Source organism: Dufourea novaeangliae, unplaced genomic scaffold, assembly GCF_001272555.1.
Source record: "Dufourea novaeangliae isolate 0120121106 unplaced genomic scaffold, ASM127255v1 scaffold79, whole genome shotgun sequence".
NCBI lineage: Eukaryota > Metazoa > Arthropoda > Insecta > Hymenoptera > Halictidae > Dufourea > Dufourea novaeangliae.
Genome location: NW_015373951.1, coordinates 516,530 through 535,531, shown reverse-complemented (window position 1 = coordinate 535,531; position 19,002 = coordinate 516,530). Strand labels below are relative to the sequence as shown.

The following is a 19,002-nucleotide window of genomic DNA, read 5'->3' as shown; positions in this document are numbered from 1 at the left end:
GTTTAAATCGTTCCGTAGCATTTTTCCACCTTTGTCCATCGGCATGAGGGTCCACGGTGCTGAATACACTGCATCCCCAATATTTTCGATTTCTACAACTAACTCCTGACAACTGTACATAAACATGAATAATAAGGAGGCACTCCCTACCAAGAAGAACCACATGTACATGATACGTCTTACGATAGTCGACTGTGCCTACAAATGTGGGATCCCCAAAAATATGTCACATGGTTTTATGCATACAATTTAATATTATAATAGACTTTTAATACGAAACGTATAGTGCATTGGTAGGATATTCTGATACGAGTAATTCCGCGAGAAATGGAAATAAATTGGAACACTTTTACGACATTATTGTACTGATCAGAGAATAATAATTGTAGTTCAGTTTTTATTCAATTTCAATTGCTGACTTCGATACCGACATCGAAGGTGTGGCAAAAATACAATGAGACTGACATCGTAGAACTTTGTATTGTTAACTTATCTACAAATCAACATTATCCTCTTGGAAATAGTTCCCTTGTGTAGCCATAAATCACTGGGGACGTTATTTCCATTTCGGGAAGCTCTGCCGAAAGTCTTCAACTGAAATTGCTTTCCGTTCTTTCGTCGCGACTTTTTGGATGTTGTTCGTTTTTCCTAGATGGCGACCCTTGGATGGGTTATGATTTTTGAGAGCAGGAAGATATCACATAGGTTCAGATCAAGGGAGTAATTGGATTACGGAATGACAGGAACATTCTTATTGGCGAAAATCTCGTTCACAGAGAATGCAATGCCACACGAAGCGTTGCCATGATGCAGCATCCTGGCAAACTCTAAGTAAATGAATTTTTTAGTAAGAAGAGTATTTCTGTGGTACTACAGTCTCCTTACTCTCCTTCTGAGTCCATGTAATGAATTTCTTTTCCCAAAAATACGAAAGACAATTTTGATGTCGTCATTTGAAAAGTCTAATCAACAATCGAAATACTGTGACTAACCAATTGAGAACTCTGTCAATCGAAGACTTCCAGCACTGTTTTCAGGACGAGGTATAATGTCTCCGGTGATGAATAGCTTCCCAATGGAACTAATTTGAAGGGGATAATGTTCATTTGTAGATAAGTTAACAGTACAAATTTCTACGTCATTACATTTCTGCCAGACCTCATTTAGCTAGAATAAATTGTATAGTTTTATGTCTAATATTAGTCCCACATAACTCTTAACAGCTCAATATCTCGAAAACTATCTCGAATTTATCGAAAGCCTTTCTAACTACATAAACTTGAAGTGGCCCCCCTTCCCCTTTAAGGGGGGCGGGGGTACCTTTATAATTTTAAATGGAACCCCCTATAAAACGTTACATATTTAGATTCTACATGAAAGAACAAGTAAATTTTGTATGAAACATTTTTTTGTCAGATATTTCCATAATGACATATAACAGTTTGAAGTTTCGACTTGTAGGTACTTACTTGAAGCGCTCGGAAATGGCGTTATTTAATTATACGCGCTTGAGTCCTTTGCTTATTCATGAAGAAATAAAATGTTCTGTAAATTAAATGTTCTAAATGTCCACCACGGGCTTGTAAACATTTATTTACTCGAAACATCAAAGTTGTTCCAACATTTGTTAACATTTCGAGAGTCACTGAAGCGCAAGCGTCACGTATTCTTTGTTTCATATTCTCTTTTGTCGTCGGCGTTTCAAACATAACTTTGTCCTTTACATATCCCCATAAGAAAAACTCTAATGGTGTTAGATCGGGGGATGGAGGAGGCTATTGATGAGGTCCCTCACGACCTATCCATTTGTTCCCAAATTTTTCATTCATAAATGGTCTGGTGATGATTGCGAAATGTGGAGGAGCGCCGTCTAGGAACCACATTTCTCTTCTAATGTGAAGTCGCACATCTTTCAAAAGCGCAGGGAAATGATTTTTTAATAAATCACAATAACTTTCAGATTTTACAGTTTCTTCAAAATAATAAGGTCCGATCACAAAATCTCCTATTATGCCACATCAAACATTGAAAGACTATCGATGTTGAAAGGGAACAGATCGCATCCAATGTGGGTTTTCAACGGCCCAATAATGCAGATTATGTTTATTTACATGTCCTGAATTCATAAAAGTAGCCTCGCCGGAAAAAAGTGTTTTGCATAAAAAGTCATTTTCCATACCACCCTGCAGCCACTCACAAAATGTTGCGCGGTGATCGTAGTCTGCCATCGAAAGCTCTTGTGTTAAAATCAAGTGATATGGATGATATTTTTGCTGTTACGAAATTCATTGAATTGAAGAACGACTGATATGTGATGTTTGTGCAAGTTTACGTTGACTAATTTGAGGATTTAATGTAATTGCAGCAAGAATATTGACAGTATTATTTTCATTAGTGACAGGTTTAGGTTTATTGCGATATTTTTTACACAATCCACCGTGCTTAAGAAGCCGCTTTTCTAAATTATAAAATGTTACATCAGATTCTTCGATCCCATAGCGTTCAAAAAACATCACTGCTGCACGCCGATAATTTTTTTGGCATTCACCTAAAACTAATAACATATTCACTTCTGTATCAAAAATAGCCATAATCGCAATGTCACTGCTTGAATAACAGCTCTAAACTGAAAACGTTTTCATGGATAATTGAGTCAAATTCAAGAATTGTAAATATTATTGTTTATGTATCTTCACGAGTAAGTAAAGAACTCAAGCGCGTATAATTCAATAACGCAATTTCCGAGCGCTTCAAGTAAGTACCTACAAGTCGAAACTTCAAATTGTTATATCTCATTATGGAAATATCTGACAAAAAAAGAGAAACCGAAGGTTACGTGTTATTTGTGTTGACACTTACGATTATTCAGTTATCACAGCCAATTATAAGCACAATATGTTTCATAAGGTCAGTTTATTTGTCAATGATAATGATGATGTAAATACGATGAATACGGACCAGAAATGCTTGGTACCCATAAAGGCAAATTAATATACTGAAGATAACTACTCGTCCGAGTACGGTAACTGGGAACATGTTTTCCATTCTCCAACAGTAATTCAGAAGTTTCTGATGCTGTCATACACATTTTCGAAATTGTACGTAAGATTTAGCGGCATAGTTTTCACTTTGATTCTTTATTGTTTCTTCTGAGTCGTATAGTTTCGTAAATCGGTACTAGAGTACACGAAATTGTCCGCATACATGTTAACTCATTACGCATAAAACGTTGTTGAAACAAAAGTAATATATAGCTGTGTAATATAATAAAAACCCCTATGAAAATAGAAACTTTCTTAGTGTCGTATTTTCAGTTTAATTATTGAGTTTAAAGGAAAGTTCTGTCGTTTAGAAACGAATCCAAGCTTTTCAATATGGTCTAATGCCAGAGATGGAAAAAGAACCGTTTGTGTGAAAGCGGAACGGTTCTGGTACGAGAACCGCTTACACTTTTGTGCCTAACAGTTCTGTAGTAGAGAAGCGGAACCGTAATATTTGTAAGAACCGGTTCCACTCCAATTCTATTTATAAAGAAGGCTCGCTCCAATCTTCGGAGTATCGAACGTAGAAAATTTTTCCTTTTTTTTAATTTAGAAGGTATGCCCTATTTGAATAATACTCTTTGGAGTTGAAATATCATTTTCATGACATGGGAAATTAAAAATAAATTCTTGTATTACACATTTTTACAATTGCACAAAGTCCGAAGTTTTTTATAAAGTCCATTGTTTACAACGATCCTATCCCTGCCATTTATCCTAATCCATCTTTATCCTTACGTGATGAAAAAGCACTTGACGTATGTTTAAACCTTATTAAAGTAATATGGGGTGTGACGATGCGAGTGGTACAATCGGACGACCGTAATTGCCGAGCACGCGCCTCACTTACCTGAAACAGGGCGCATCAGTCTTTGACTGCTCATTGTGGACTTAATTTTAATATCTCCCTTTTTAAACGCAGCTAATTGTAGGCAGAATTTGAAGGCATAAGGTTATATACTTTTTGTAATTTATCGACACACGACCCTTCGGAAGGAAGGAAATGAAAAAATTTTTTCTAATTTTGCATGTTTTAAAAATGATTTATTAATTTAGAATAATATTAATAAATAAGGAAAACTGAATTCAATACGATGAAAAATCGTATATTAGGGGTTCTGCAACAAAATAAGTTTGGGATCCACTGCTCTAGGATAAACCGTGTGACTGAAATGTTGTACACCGTTTTGTATTTGCAAGAGAAGACGATTTGGCAATTGGGCCAGGGGGCCGCCATTGTATACATAAAAAAGAAAATAAAAATATTTTTGTATTCTTCAATACATGTACAATAAGAACGAAGCCAAACCACTCAACCGTCGATAAATAAGAATTCTCCGGAAACCGATATAACTGAATTACCAGCAGAATTACCAGAACAGCAACCAGGGGATCAATCAGCAGAACTACCGAAGATTCAAACCGGCACGAAAACACCATTATCAGATTCATCGAATGACATCAGACCCGATTATGTAAGTCTTAACGATATCAAATTTACTAAACCATTACCACAAAAGAAACCCAATATGTTTGTCGCCAATGATAGACCACGGAAAAATGGAAGAAATGCTCAAACCAACAAAACCAGAAATTCAAATCCATAATGAAAAGCATATCCTAAACTATATGCAACTAAAAATCTTCCTCGAAAACTCAAGCCAACATCAAGCCACCCACTCGAAATATCAAAAGAATACACAGAGAACACACCAGCCTTAATTCGAATGTTAAAGGATATTTACCCCCTCCTAGAAGAACGCAGTATAAAAAACCGAATACACAGACTTTGTAAAAAACTTTCCTCCCAAATACCTAACGAACACACGGCAAACTGGTCATCAGATATTGAATCCGTCACATCTCAATCATCCTAAATACAATAAAAAGAAAGAAGAAAAAGAAGAAGAAGAAACACATAATGAAGACAATCATACAGTGGAATATCAATGGTTATTATACACACCTCGAACAATTCCAAATCATGCTGAAACAACAAAACCCTGACATAATATGCATACAAGAAACCAATTTTAAAATTATCACCAACACTAATGTACTAAAACACTTTTGTAAAAAACAGAGAATACGAACTACACGCAAGCGGAGGTGTATCCATCGCGGTATCGGACAAATATTGTTCGACAGAAATCCCATTACCCACTAATATACAGGGTGTCTGAAAAGTGTCTCTCTTCCGGGAAATGAAGGGTTGCTGGGGTGATTTGAAACCACTTTTTCCTTAGTGAAAATGTTAGCTGCGGCTTTGTTAACGAGATATTAACGAAAAACCCGGACCACTCAGAGCGCGAGTTGGCCGGCCGAGTTCCCGCGCTAGCGGTGGCTACGCGCTATGCTTGTACTATGACGCTCTGAACAAGCAAGTTGGCAAGCATCCCAGGAAACCGCGTATAATAGTAAATAAGAAAAACATAACATATCGAACTTTTTATCATCTTTCGTTTGCCATTTAAAGTGATGAATGAATGAAACATAAATGTAAGAAAATCATGTGTAACGTAGAAAGACGAATACACAATTATTTTAACTTTTAAATTTCCTTCTCAAATAACGTATTAACGAAAAGGTAATGTAATAGTGATCGTAGTTCGTTATTGACATAAAAATCCGTAGTTCGATAACCGGCTACAGTGATATTGATTACAAATAATTGTCTTTAAGAAACCCGAAGAAAAATGTACGTACGGAAACTTGCAGAATTATTGCCGTGAAAAAGTCATAGGTTGCGTTAAATTAAAAAAATAATAATCAAGAGTAAATTGAATAGACCTCACCCTTTCGGATATCCATCTGCAGGTTGTAGCCCTATGTCAGTAGGTCACTATACCGATCCTGCTCATCGACGGATGAAATGGTTTATGGTTGGTGAGAGCTAGTGTACAGCTGGTTGCAGGTACACGGCACCACCGAAAAACGTATTGACAAGTGCGGTCGAGTCAACGCACTGACGGTGTTTATTTCACTGTACGGTCACTAACACTATCCACTTGTCGGAATCATATTATTTACTTTAAATAGTTTTGTTATTTATCGTGTCGCTCCTACCTTAATTTATTGTTATAGAGGAATGTGTTGTTCCTACGTTAATTTATTGTTATAAAGGAATGTGTTGTTCCTACGTTAAGAAAAATACCAAAATATTCGTGCGACGAATACATGTTTCACTGTCACTGAATGTCACGAGATACTGTCTGTGATTTTTCCTAAGGAGGTTCTTCTACCCCCAAAACTCCGTAGTAAAACATTAGGTGGGAATATGTTAGGAACAATGACAATTTAGGACGGTTTCCCGATTGCGGACCGCCTACGTCACGCAACTCGCAAGATGCGAGTGGGCAAAAAACCAATGCACAATAACTGCTCCTCTCGAAACCACCCTTGAAGTCCTATAAATTTACCAACGAGAGTGCCAGCCAGATCCTCCAGGAACAATGTCCTTACTCTCAAGGCAACGCAACATCGCACTGTTGGCTATCTCTAACTTTCACGCATCTGTTTCACATAAACATTCTTGTAGGCCATCGATAGCCGAAAGACCCACCGTGGTCTTTCGCGACCGTGCAGCGCCAGGTCGGTTTCGTCTCACGGACCCTCCTTCAAGATCGCACGTAGGCTAAAAAACCTTGTACATTCTCCAACGGTCCCTGAGCCATAAGGTATCGGCTTGCGACGACACTTACAAAACATTGATGCTAACTAACGCACATGTGTTTTGCAGAAGTTCCATCGTACAATTTCACCAGAGAAAGGATGTGTTCAAGAAATACACCTTTTGAATTTTATTATTTTCATGAAAGTGGCTTGTGCTTATGAATTTATATCTCGAAAACTATTTATTGTATTCAGTTGATTCTTATATCGTTTCAATCGAGAAGGATCAACCTTTGTGAATAAATTTCTTTCAAGTCCAAAAATCGTTTTTAAATTCAATAAGGTTAAAAACAATATGAAAGTGTTAATGATAATTCGGCGGCATCTGTAGACTGGAAAATGTGAAAAGGAAAGGAGAGGGGAACGTTTCGTCCTGGGCCTGCTAGTGGACTCGTCGGTAAGGCTACCTAGCAGACCCTACCTTAGACGCGGGGATATACGATGGTCGGTTAAGGACGTATATATACGAACGAGGAAGGCTTCAGGTAATTGCGGGAAACGTGTCAACTCGGTAGACCTCTGATGGCGAATGTAGGAAGGAAGGTAGTGCCGCCACAATAATTTATAATTTACACAAATATAACAAAATTATAATATAATTATAATGTATAGTGTAATTCATAATTAAACAATTAAATATTTATACTTTCTTTGTTTTTTATATTTATATTATTTTGTACGTACGGAACTCCAAATTATTTCAATGAGATGAAAAACAATATCGTTAGGAAATCATAAAAGTAAAAGTGGTTTCAAATCACCCTAGCAACCCCTCATTTCCCGGAAGAGAGACACCCTGTAGAAGCAGTTGCAAACTCAACATCCCTACCACACAAAATCCACATCTGCAGCATTTACATTCCCAATAGCCACCCCTTTGAACTTGAAGACCTCGAAGTGGTAATTAATCAAATCCCAACACCGCTAATTTTAGCTGGTGACTGCAATAGTCACCACTCCCTTTGGGTGTCATGCAAACTGGACAGCAGAGGAAAAAAGATTGAGGAGCTATTCTTCACCGCTTTCCATGTCTTGCTCCTCTGTTGCTATTTCCCACACTGTTTCACCTGCTACCTATAACCGAACCTCCAATCGCTTTTCTTTGACCTTTCTTTGTCCTTCTTTTTCCCTTCTTCCCTCACCCTTATCCCTTTTGTCCCCTTCCCTTTCTACCTCTTTTCAGCTTTCTCACTCACTCTCACGCTTCTCTTTCACCTCCTCACACTATTATCCTTCTCTCAAAACTCCACACTCTCTCGAACGTCCGTTACCTTCGCGACCAGAAGCAGAAGTCCGATTGAGGAGCTATTATGAAACCCAAGTCTAATTCTTCTAAATACAGGAACGCCAACACACTTCAACAATAGCAATGGAACAATGAGTGCGATAGATCTAACGATGTGTAGTGCAAAACTAGCACAGCATATGAACTGGGAAGTCCTAAATCACCTACACCACAGCGATCACTTACCCGACAAAATAATCTACGAGGACAACATTTCCTCTCTCCAAACATCCTACCAACCCGAATGGAACGTTAACAAAATCACCTGGCCTTTCTATCAGACAAAGATTAACAAAGTAATAAATGAATTTGTAGAAACTGTCAAATCAGCGGCAAAAGAAGCCTCTGTCACACCCCTAACAAAAAAAGCAGGAGACAAACCATATCCTATTAGAACGAAAAGTGTAAAGCTGCTCTACGGGGAAGCCACCACGCTTTTAAACGAGCAAAAAAATGCCTCATTAGTGCAAACCTAATAGAATTAAAAGAATTAAGAGTAAAATTACGCAAAACCAACAAAGAAAGCCAGAAGGAAGCATGGAAGGCTTACGTATCATAACTATACAACTATACCATACATAACATATACAACCATAACTATACAAACACCGACCGAAAAGGTTGGTAAAAAATTCAAAGCATTCACGGAAGTCGCACATATCATAGAATTCAATTTCTAGAAACTGAAGACAATGAATTCATAACCCACCCCGATGATATTATAAATGCCCTGGCCGAACAATTCAAATTAAACTCGAGCAATGACAATTATAACTCATCATTCATAATCAATAATCCAGACAAAGACAATACCCTAAAAAAAATCCTAGAGCACACTGATGAGAACAAGATGATTCCAATACTAAATGCGCTAATATCCCCCAATGAATTAACCAGTACTCTCTCAACAACAAAAAATCCCGCACCAGGCCCAGATAACATCCAAAACAAACTATTCAAATATCTCGCACAAGCCGGAATAATATACTTCCACAAAATATATAACTGTATATGGACCCATCAAGTTTTTCCTAACAGCTGAAGGAAAGCCACAGTTTTACGAATTCTCAAGCCAAATAAGAACAAACACAAGTCAGAAAGTTATCGACCAATTGCTCTCGCAAACACTATGTGTAAATTACTAGAAAAAATTATTAACAGAAGACTTAGGTGGCACTTATTGTTAGAAACCAACAACCATTAACCTCAGTTCAGTATGGATTCCGACAATACCACTCTACAATAGATGTCTTAACTAATATAGAAGCTTGCATATGCGACTCCTTCCAGAAAAGCGAACATCTCGTTGCAGTATGCCTTGACATTGAGAAATCATATGATATAATCTGGAAGTCCCAAATCGTCAAAGCTCTCTTCGAGCTAAATATGAATGGGTATATGCTAACTTTTATAGCAAACTTCCTTAAAGACAGAATAATTCAAGTCCGAACTAATGGAACGATATCAAACCCCATAAAAATACAGAATGGAGTACAGTCTTTTTGATTGGCATTAACGCCAGCATAAAAAACCTAAAAAAAAACCCAGTAAAAGCCCAACTATACGCCGACGACCTCGTAAAAACTTGTAGCGGTAATAATCTTGACATTATATACAATCATATACAAACATCCATTAATCACCTTCAGAAGTGGTCCATCAAATCAGGCCTCAAATTCTCCCCTAAAAAAACCAATGTATTTTCTTCACAGAAAAATCAAAATGTAACACTGAATTAAAACTAGTAAGGGGAGAAACAGAATGAAAATTTTGTGGACAACATGAGACTTCTAGGATTGGTCCTAGGCAGGAAATTGACGTGGGTCTCATACATGAAACACCTGAGAGACTCGTGCATGAAAAGATTAAATGTAATAAAAGTATTAGCCAGCAATAGGAAATTTTACTGCAAACATATCGGGCTTTAATACGATCAAAAATTGACTACGGGTCAACCGTCTACGGTACAGCAAAAAAACATACTCTAAAAACAATTGAACTAGTTCACCATACGGCATTAAGAATAGCTACAGGTGTGATGCTACAGAAATGACGCTCGAGGGAAGAAGAAAATTCCTAAACCTGAAATGCACTTTGAAAATCTACTCCTCTCCAAATAACCCCAGCTTTAACTATATATTTTCCAATAGATTCAAAGAACTTTACTCCAAAAAACCTAAGTTACCATCACCACTTTACATCAGACTCAACAATATTCTAAAATCACCTATTATTGAATCGACTCCCATTATCGAACACAAGTAAGGAAAAATAGCCCATTGGATTATCAAGACACCTTCAATCAACACGGACCTAGCTGACTTGCCGAAAAGTCAAATAGATAGGACGGTACATAAAACCAAATTCCTAGAATTAAAAAATCACTAACACCGATGCATTAATATCCGACACAGGAGTAAGTTATGGTATAATCGCCAACAATGCAACAATAAAACTGAGTATCGCCAAACCTGGTTCAATCTTTACTGCTGAAGCTTATGCAATACTTGATGCTCTGAAATACGCTGGTACCCACAACTTCAAAAACATTGCCATATATTCAGACTCTATAAGCGTAATAAATGCCCTAACAAAACCAAATAACAAGAACAGCCATGAAATTATAACAGAAGTACTCGAAGCATACAAAGAACTAAATAACGACAATAACACGGAGGTATATATCATCTGGACCCCTTCGCACCAAGGAATAACGGGAAACGAGGACGCAGACAGAGCAGCAAAAGAAGTAACAACCCTACCACCAGCTGAAGCAACAACCCCAATACCACACCAGGATCTCATAAGTCACATAAAAAGCACCTTGAAAGAAAAATGGAACAAAATCTGGACACCAATGAAGAGAACAAAAATACATAATGTAATACAAAATTTCTACCAACCAATCCCTCTTTGTGGTTTAAATAGGAAAGAAAAATCCATCATGTTCCGATTAAGGACTGGCCACACTAAAATCACACATGAACACCTAGTCAAAAAAACTGAACAACCATACTGTATCTATTGTCCCAACGAAATCCTTACAGTTGAATACATCTTATACCAGTGCGGAAAAACTGAACTACAAAGACAGAAGTACGACATAAAACCAAACACAGCCTTAACAGCACAGGACCACATAAGAGGCACAATAAATTTTCTCAAAGCGACAAATATGTATGACAAAATATAACACAACAGACTCATCTCCATCGTTAATGACCTCGCAGTCGATACGACGTAAAATACACACGAACAACAACAACAAATTATTTCAAATGATTATTTCTTATTTTCATTGCAAATAAAAGTTGCTCCGGTATGACTGCAAACATCACCAAGTCCTAAGAACATGAAAAAGAGTGGGGACAGATGTGTAGCAGAGTGAATAAAGCTAGCAGAATTGCAACCCACCTCGAGACTATTGTCTTTGGGACGGAATGAGTTGTGACTGGGAGCAACGCCTATTGCCCTCACCAAGATATAGCGCGGTCGTAAATCACAGTGTTGAACGGGTCTACTAATGCCACCGCGTAGAGGATCGTGTGCGGCTTCCAGTTGTAGGCTTCCATGCAATAAAACGGAAAATCCTGTCGAACTAACTATAATTCATTTGCTACGAGGTTAACTTGCAAAATTCTGTTTAGTGTTTGGAATATTTGGAGGAACTTTATTTTTTCGTAGGCTGTTGTCGACAATGAAAACCTCAGAAGTATTTTCGATTTCAGTTGACCTAATACGGTACTGAACGTCGCTCGACTACTTTATCTCCATTTTGACGTTATAAATGGATGTTCTAAACCTCGAAACGTGTATTCTTTTTCGCTGGACCGATTTTACGACCGCGCTATATCTCGGCTAGCACTATACGAGTGTGGACTCGGACGTTACTGATGCAAAAGTCCCCACCCGTAGGAGAGGCAATACCGTGCAATTAGTAGGGGAGAGTGGGTGGGTTTGGTTCGTGGGAGGGTTGGGTCAGTTAGTATATTTCAATCCTTGTTACGCATACCTTATTCGTATATGAGTTGTTCGTTGTTACACTATGGTGTGTTTTTCGGAAGAAAAGCCCTCGGTGGTCGCCCTGTCTCGGCGCGTGGCTTGGTGGGGATCCAACGCGAGCTGCGTATTTCGTGCGACGTTGTCACGTCTGAATGCCACTGTGTGCCTCTTTCCATCTTCCGGCACTTCGGCACGAGAGCCTCTCGCTCAGACGCTCGGTAAACCAACTTCCTTCTTTACTCTGCGATTTCCACGTGTAGTGTTTAATAACCTACATATAAATTTAATCCCCTTTTAATATGTTGCTCAATATTTGGGTACAATATATACTTTCCAAAGAAATAAACTTTTTCTTATTCATGTGTTTTAACTCATGATGTGTGAAAACGTTCAGCGACTCGTCAACATTCTCCGCCATTTCCAGGCAATGGATGATTGACGGGCGCTTGCCGAACTGTAGTCCCCACTACTTGAGATTGTAGGCAGGTCCTTCTCGAGAGATTTGTAATACGTGCGATGGAGACAGACGACCGTAGACGAGGATGCACGTCGACGGTCGAACGTCATTGGCCAAGGCGCGAAGAGTAAGAGAGACACAAGTGCCGTAAATGTCTCGCGTTCGTGACAACACCGCGGAAAGTCTGGCCTACCTCCCAGAGCTCTTCTTTCGAAAAATAGACCACAGTAGGAGTATTCATAACCGAAGCGAGAAGTTTGTTCACAGTGTGAATTTAGTCTTGTGCAAATATAAGTGTATTTTCATGGTAAGTTTAATACAAATTGCTTACCGAAATAAATTGCTGCTATCAATTAATATAAGATACCTTATGCTAGTAAAACTTTTATCATCAACAATTATAAATTACAAATTAGAACCTGAAATACGTGGTTTGAGTAACACAGATTCATTACTATGAATGTTCGAATGCGGGAGGTGTGGGTTAGAAGTGACTAAATAACGTAGTTATTGGTATGTCCTAAAAGCTTCCATATTGAAATTAAAACGCCAGTCTTCCGTAAAATGATAATGCGCGTTTTAAAAATTGCTGTCACATTTCAATTTGGAAACTTTCGGGATAAACCGTGTATAATTAGAGTTACACTAGGTAATATACCCTGGTTGAAAAAACGCCTGGCTACCGTTTTATTGATAATCACAATTTGTTTACTCATTAATAATCGCAGCAAGTGGATACTCACCTTTAGATCTGTGATGGTCTGCCAGTCATGAACATGCCTGAATGTAAATGCTTTTGCGACTTATATAATTTAATATAATTTGTTGTTCCTTTTCAATTGGAACAGTTAAAAGTGTCTTTGATTGTAGCTATGGACACGGGAAGGTATGTATTAATAATTATGCTCATGCAATCGTGATATTGGTATGAATACAGTATAACAAACAGTATTATAAAGTAACTTTTCAGTACTCATATATTTCATAATCCGTTACTATACATACAAGGTGATCCATTTAAATAAGGCCACCTAAATGGTTCTTCCAATTGTCAGTGTCCAAAAAATATTTTATATGCAATTTGAATGGTTTCAAGGGCCAATATGCTGCAAGAATATTTTTTTCAAGGTCATGGTTTTCGGAATATTAAAGGTCGTCGATGTCTTTTTTGCACATATCTGCATATTTCTTTCTGTTCCATCGTATGGCTGATACAAGATATTCAAGTATGTATTATGGCATGACTTTGAAATGACCTTCGATTTCGAAAATTAAAGTTGAAGGTGAAATTTATGTCTATCGAGATCGCAGACTTTCTACAGACTGGTTGATCGCAAGTGGTTTTCTTCAAAAGTACTTTATTTTTCCTGCCGTTCGCATGCGTGAGGTTTGTTTTAGCCGCGTATTTATTTTCATACAAGTGATTGTTAGAATAATGGCGGTTGAGCGTCCTGGTTCGAGAGGATGTAATTTTGCAGCAGAGCGTCTTCATTGGGAGGGTGTGTCGGTTCGAGTATGGTTGCCTGGCAGTGATAAGTTTCATAGGAAAGACTGAAGTTATGGGTACAGTTGGCGACTTTCCTTCCGTTCCGTTCGTTCTTCAACATCCGGTAGTTAATAAAAATGATTCAAGTATGTGAGCCATGTGCGCTATATTACACCTCCTTCGAAGATATAACCCAGCAACCGCTGCGGGTAGAAATGATCAAATTCAGGTCTATGAATCGTAATACAAGTTGTAAGAACTGTAATTTGTTTATTAAAATTTGTTTCCATGTTTAATCTGCTACTAATTGCTGTTTTGACGTCTTGATTTGAACTGTCAGTCCTACTGTTTCGAACTTTCTCTTAAGTATTCAGACGCAAGTGTTTATGATGAACTGACGGTGTTAGTTTATTCTTAAAATTGGAATTTTTAGGAACATCGTGATTATTTCAGGACGAGGTGGATGCGAGGCAGACCGACTTAATGAAATGGCCACTTCTAAGAACTGTTTCCCGTGTCGTCCAAGATGTCTTGAAAGTATCATTGTACGTATCGAAATTGCTATACGGATCGAGAAATTGATATACATATTTCATTGCCTCATGTTTATATTAGAGAACGATTGTTGAAGAAGTGGGAGTTGTTTCAAGAAACGGAATGCATGTGGACAGATTTGAAAAAAAAATAGGAAGATCCTTGTTCTCAGAAATATATGTTCACCCAAAATGCGCGACAAGTATACTGTATTTTATTTTATGTGCAAGAACACATTTTGATAAGTCTTTTTTTGATGGTAAAATGTTAAGAATATAACACAAGTATTAAACTAATAGTCGAAACTCTAGACTTTATTTGTTATTTGCTAAATTCCACAATGTTTCCCCGAAGAAAAACTAATAATTCGAAGTTTAATCATTATTTGGTAACCTGTTGTTTGCATCTTCAATGAAGCTATGTTAACGTGGAAGTACTGCTACACATATATCAACAAACTGATTGCGATGATTCTGTCATTGTGTTTCAACTGCATCTTCTAGGCCTTGCTTGAGTAAAGTGAAGTACGATACTGCGGTACTCACGATCTGTAACAAGTGAACAGGTTATTGTACCGTACGCGGCTGCTCCAACTTAGTTGCCGAACTCTTCCGCGTATCTCAAACGTCGGGTTAATGATGTTTGAGTGTATTGAAACGCATTGCGATGTAAGTGGACTGTATAAATTTATTTACGAAACAATCAATAAGGCTGTACTATGGTTGTGAGGTACTGTATAATAAATAGTTACAAGAATCTATGTCTATCGGAGTTGATGTGTGCTGGTAACTGGACAGTGTTGATCTGACTAGAAAACTAGTAACGAAAAGTCTCTCGGTGGACGTGGCGCTGGTGGTGTGTTGACGCGTAGGTGGGAGGCGCAGTGAATATTTTCATATTCTTATTGGCTAAAATAAGCTACAAGCCCTGTGATTGGTGGAAAGTCTTTTTCTATTATACTCGACGGCAAGGTAACGCCGATTCGCGCGGAGACCGGACTTCCGTCACAGGTAATACTCGCCCACATGGCGAACACTCTTTGCCTGACTCGAGGCATAAAGGGTCGTAAAGCAATTAAAAAAAGCCCGAGTTTCGCAGTTTGGAAATTAATGAAAAACCCAATGACGGTGAATTGACCATAACGGTATTTCTAAAAACTGTATACGCGACGCGACAGTTATTAAAGCATTTATATGACAACAAAGTCGTGATACGATGATGATTTAACCGAGATCGTGAAAATAATGTCGAGAGGATTATGTAGAGATGATACTGGTGTTGAAATGACTTAAAAACTGGAGTATCAGGTAAGAAAACAAATATAACCTTACACTTAACTGGAACTTACACGAGTGATCTGTTTAGGACAAGTGATGTGCTGAGAATAAGATGTTAAAAGCTTTGTGACTGACTGTCGTGTTGAAGTTATTGTGTATGCGTTAGTTGGAGAAATGGATTTGGCGGTAAACTGTTGGCTGAAGAATGTGAAAAGGAAAGGAGAGGGAGAGGGAGCGTTTCGTCCTGGGCCTGCTAGTGGACTCGTCAGTAAGGCTACCTAGCAGACCCTGCCTTAGACGCGGGGATATACGATGGTCGGTTAAGGACGTATATATACGAACGAGGAAGGCTTCAGGTAGTTGCGGGAAAGGTGTCACTCGGTAGACCTCTGATGGCGAATGTAGGAGGTAGTGCCGCCACAGTACCCCCTTGCCAGTGATGAACGATATCAGAGCGAGTTCTTCTTCCTAATGTCAGTTCGTGTCGAATCCTTTTTTGAGTACCAGCGAGGACGGGAATGTTGTGAGCGGTGCCTACTCGATGACGATCTGTGTGAAACTGCGTTACTTGTAGCGCTCTGGTCGTCCGCTGACTCTGCGTCATGTCGTAGCGGGTATTGTTGAGGCGCTGTCGCTGTCGTCCAGCTGCAGGAAAACCCTGAATGGCGAGCACGTTGCTCGTGCCGAAGATGCAGGATCGTCGTGGCCAGGCGCGTCGCCTTGGAACCTTATCGAGCCGTATATGCTGCTGTCCTAGAGTGGCCATTGGGAGGGTGAAAATCGTGGCGCCGCGTGCTCCTCCGTGCGTTGCTGATGGCCATCCTAGGAGAGGGATTACGTAGTCTCGGCAATTGTAAAGTGATGTCCGTCCATCCTTCTGGTAGGCGCGTCTCTTGCGTTGTAGGCTGCTCCTCGTTGTCGGTCGGTCTCCTTCGTCTGCTGCGTATGCTCTTCTCGGGGTCACCAATTTGGCGGTAAACTGTTGGCTGAAGAATGTGAAAAGGAAAGGAGAGAGAGAGGGAGCGTTTCGTCCTGGGCCTGCTAGTGGACTCGTCAGTAAGGCTACCTAGCAGACCCTGCCTTAGACGCGGGGATATACGATGGTCGGTTAAGGACGTATATATACGAACGAGGAAGGCTTCAGATAGTTGCGGGAAAGGTGTCACTCGGTAGACCTCTGATGGCGAATGTAGGAGGTAGTGCCGCCACATGGACATTTTAGGAGGAAAGCTAGACGCAGCTGACGTGCAATAAGTTTTTCTTTCACTATTTCTTGTGCTATGAGAAATTTAAGAAGATATAAGGATGTGGGCAAGGAATCTTGACGAATGGAAGGTGAAAGTAGGAAGGGTGGTAAACATGGGTGACCTAGGGGATGGTGCGTACCGATGTGTAGGGTGATTTATGATTCTCTTCTTGCTAAAGAATTTAGGATGGTTGAAGTTTGGTATGCAGATGTACAGTTCTGCAGTTTATGATATAATTCGGCGGTGTTGTCATCGAACACGTAATTGACCCGGCAGTGCACACGTGAACCTCTGAAACAAGGATCCCACTCGGGGTGCTTGTGGACCCTCTGTAAAAAGTGACATTTATGGACATTGGTAAGTAAAAATCTGTCTGTATTATGGTTCTTTCTTAAAACTGAAATAGTATCGCTCTAAATATGTACAACCATTATTTCATACTGTACAACACAAAATATTAATAAGGAAACACTTTAGAAACGAATCACCTATACATAACCGAACCACAATAAATATCATCAAATAGCACACAGAAGGCTTAAGACAGATTCAGAATAGCCGTAAAATGAGCGTCTTCAAGGCGCCATGTGTTATCTGGCGTTTTTCGTGGCGGATCCATTTTAAAACATGTTTCGCAAACATTTTTTACTTTTTGAACACACTCTTTTTATAACATTTGTCACAAAAAGACTTTGTTTTTATATTCTTTACTTCTGGGAGAATGGTGTGTCTCCATTTCGTTGCTGTTTGCGTTGTCGCAAGAAGAACTTCAGCAAGACCAAAAATTTCCAGTCTACAGCATTTAGTATCCTTTTGGCGAATTTGTTTCGGCATGTGAAAATTACTTAATTTTTTTCGTGATTTAAAACTAAACCGCGTGTCGACAGAATTGCTAAAGAAACAATAGACGTTAATAAGTTTCTTTGGGGGCTAGGATCTACTGGACTTTCATGTGTGCACTGTCGGCTTTGGCAGCTTCGAAATGATTTTTAAATGCTGAATGCTTTGTTTATGCGACCGTACAGGATTACACAGAAGTCTTGAATATTTAAAAATTAGCATGTATGCTCAATAATATATTATCAATATGAAGGAAGGTCTAGTGAAGGTATGTCCACCCGTGAACTTTTCAAACGGTACTTTCCCTCTTTACAGCTAGTAAAATAAGTAAATAAATAACACGACTGTAACTGACATAATAATGGTAACGACGCAGCATAGGGTGCCTAAGCTACGGGGTTTCATGCGGAGATCGTATGACGTGTTACGCACTGATCTTGATAAGATTCTATCGGGAGATATTAAGCAGTTGAGATTCAATCGAGATTGAAATCAACTAGATATTCAACAATAAATATTGTATTTGGTTAAGCAGTGATTCAAGAAGTCTATTGAATTTCGCCAGTATTTGAAAAAAAGTGTGTTGACACAGTGGGAACTGTTGTATCTTCAGTACCACGATGAAATTTTTATTCATAACTTCACTTAACATTATCTATACTTATACTCTCACATGCTTTTGAACTCATCTTTTTAAAACCGTTCTGTAATGCTTTATCAGAATTTGTGCGTAACACAATTCTTGAGAGGACTCAAATATTTCTTTAAGCGTAATACTCATATACAGGATCAATCATTTAAATCGATCTCCGAAAATATTCTCGAAACCGTTGGTAATACCGAAAAATGTTTCAGATGAAGGTTGAGTGGTTTTGAGGAGTAGATAATTCGATGGTAGTATTTTTTTGTAGGTGGACACGTACAGGACATACAAGAATTAAGTGTTTTTTTTTAAACGGAATCATATTTTTAATGCATTCCTCGATGTAATTGTTACGTCCCGCGTTGCGGTCGTTACTCTACTTATAATTTCGGGTCATGGCTCTTTTAAGGTGCTAAAGCACGCCCTGTCTAAACTTACCGGTGAAGTACGCGGTTCGGATTTAGAACGGGAGGAATAGGAAATCACTCTCGTTTATAATAATAATAAAGATATATTCT

The 19,002-nt window shown here is 38.7% G+C and overlaps 2 protein-coding genes across 2 annotated transcripts in view; one reads left to right on the top strand and one right to left on the bottom strand.

Annotated features, from left to right (window-relative positions):
• The first annotated feature begins 9,779 nt into the window (after window positions 1–9,779).
• On the top strand, window positions 9,780–11,191 carry LOC107186184. The gene is made up of 2 exons (XM_015574007.1): window positions 9,780–9,888; window positions 10,413–11,191. The coding sequence occupies exons 1-2, from the start codon at window positions 9,780–9,782 to the stop codon at window positions 11,189–11,191; spliced, it is 888 nt and encodes a 295-aa protein (XP_015429493.1).
• A 3,762-nt stretch (window positions 11,192–14,953) lies between these two features.
• Window positions 14,954–19,002, bottom strand: part of LOC107186183 (odorant receptor 13a-like) — a 7,171-nt gene continuing 3,122 nt past the window's right edge. Inside the window, exon 3 of the mRNA XM_015574006.1 lies at window positions 14,954–15,025. Coding sequence (XP_015429492.1) covers window positions 14,954–15,025 — 72 coding nt within the window. The remainder of the gene's footprint in view (window positions 15,026–19,002) is intronic.

Excerpts from the sequence above, each read along its gene's own strand:
- LOC107186184 (XM_015574007.1), top strand. The coding sequence starts at position 9,780 with ATGAGACTTCTAGGATTGGTCCTAGGCAGGAAATTGACGTGGGTCTCA. Across the intron at positions 9,889-10,412 it reads TGTAATAAAAGTATTAGCCA|GAGTAAGTTATGGTATAATC; the intron begins GCAATAGGAAAT and ends TATCCGACACAG.